Below are 791 nucleotides of genomic sequence, written 5' to 3'. Positions count from 1 at the left end.
CCCCTCCCGGCTCGGCCCGGCCCCGGCTCGGCCACAGTCCCGAGCTCTGGGGCGGCGCAGGCAGCCTCGGGACTCTCCCGCGCGCCGCCGCGTCCCCAGACAAAGGCTTGGCCGGCGGCCCCGGCCCGCTGCGCCCTCCGCTCCCCACCTCCCGGGCTCGCCGCTCTTGGCCCCCGCTCCCGGCTCGGCGCGCCCCGGCCGGCTGCAAAGTTTCCCGGGCGGCGGCGGCGGCTGCGCCTCGCGTGAGCGATGGCCGCGGAGCTGAGCATGGGGCCCGAGTTGCCCACCAGCCCGCTGGCCATGGAGTACGTCAACGACTTCGACCTGCTCAAGTTCGACGTAAAGAAGGAGCCGCTGGGGCGCGCGGACCGCCCGGGACGGCCCTGCACGCGCCTGCAGCCAGCCGGCTCGGTGTCGTCCACACCGCTCAGCACGCCGTGCAGTTCGGTGCCCTCGTCGCCCAGCTTCAGCCCAACCGAACAGAAGACCCACCTCGAGGACCTGTACTGGATGGCGAGCAACTACCAGCAGATGAACCCCGAGGCGCTCAACCTGACGCCCGAGGACGCAGTGGAGGCGCTCATAGGCTCGCACCCAGTGCCACAGCCGTTGCAGACCTTCGACGGCTTCCGCGGCGCGCACCACCACCATCACCACCACCACCCACACCCGCACCACGCGTACCCGGGCGCCGGCGTGGCGCACGACGAGCTGGGCCCACACGCGCACCCGCACCATCACCATCATCACCAGGCGTCGCCGCCGCCGTCCAGCGCGGCCAGCCCCGCGCA

The 791-nt window shown here is 73.6% G+C and overlaps 1 protein-coding gene across 1 annotated transcript in view; it reads left to right on the top strand.

The window, feature by feature from the left end:
- Positions 1-249: 249 nt before the first annotated feature.
- The window catches only part of MAFB (MAF bZIP transcription factor B), a 1,096-nt gene continuing 554 nt past the window's right edge, over positions 250-791 (top strand). Inside the window, exon 1 of the mRNA XM_007464797.1 lies at positions 250-788. Within this exon, the coding sequence (XP_007464859.1) occupies positions 250-788 (539 nt within the window). The remainder of the gene's footprint in view (positions 789-791) is intronic.

This window comes from Lipotes vexillifer, unplaced genomic scaffold (genome assembly GCF_000442215.2).
Source record: "Lipotes vexillifer unplaced genomic scaffold, Lipotes_vexillifer_v1.1 scaffold53, whole genome shotgun sequence".
NCBI classification, from domain to species: domain Eukaryota; kingdom Metazoa; phylum Chordata; class Mammalia; order Artiodactyla; family Lipotidae; genus Lipotes; species Lipotes vexillifer.
Note: the sequence above shows the minus strand (reverse complement) of the source record. Positions and strands in the feature narration are given on the sequence as shown.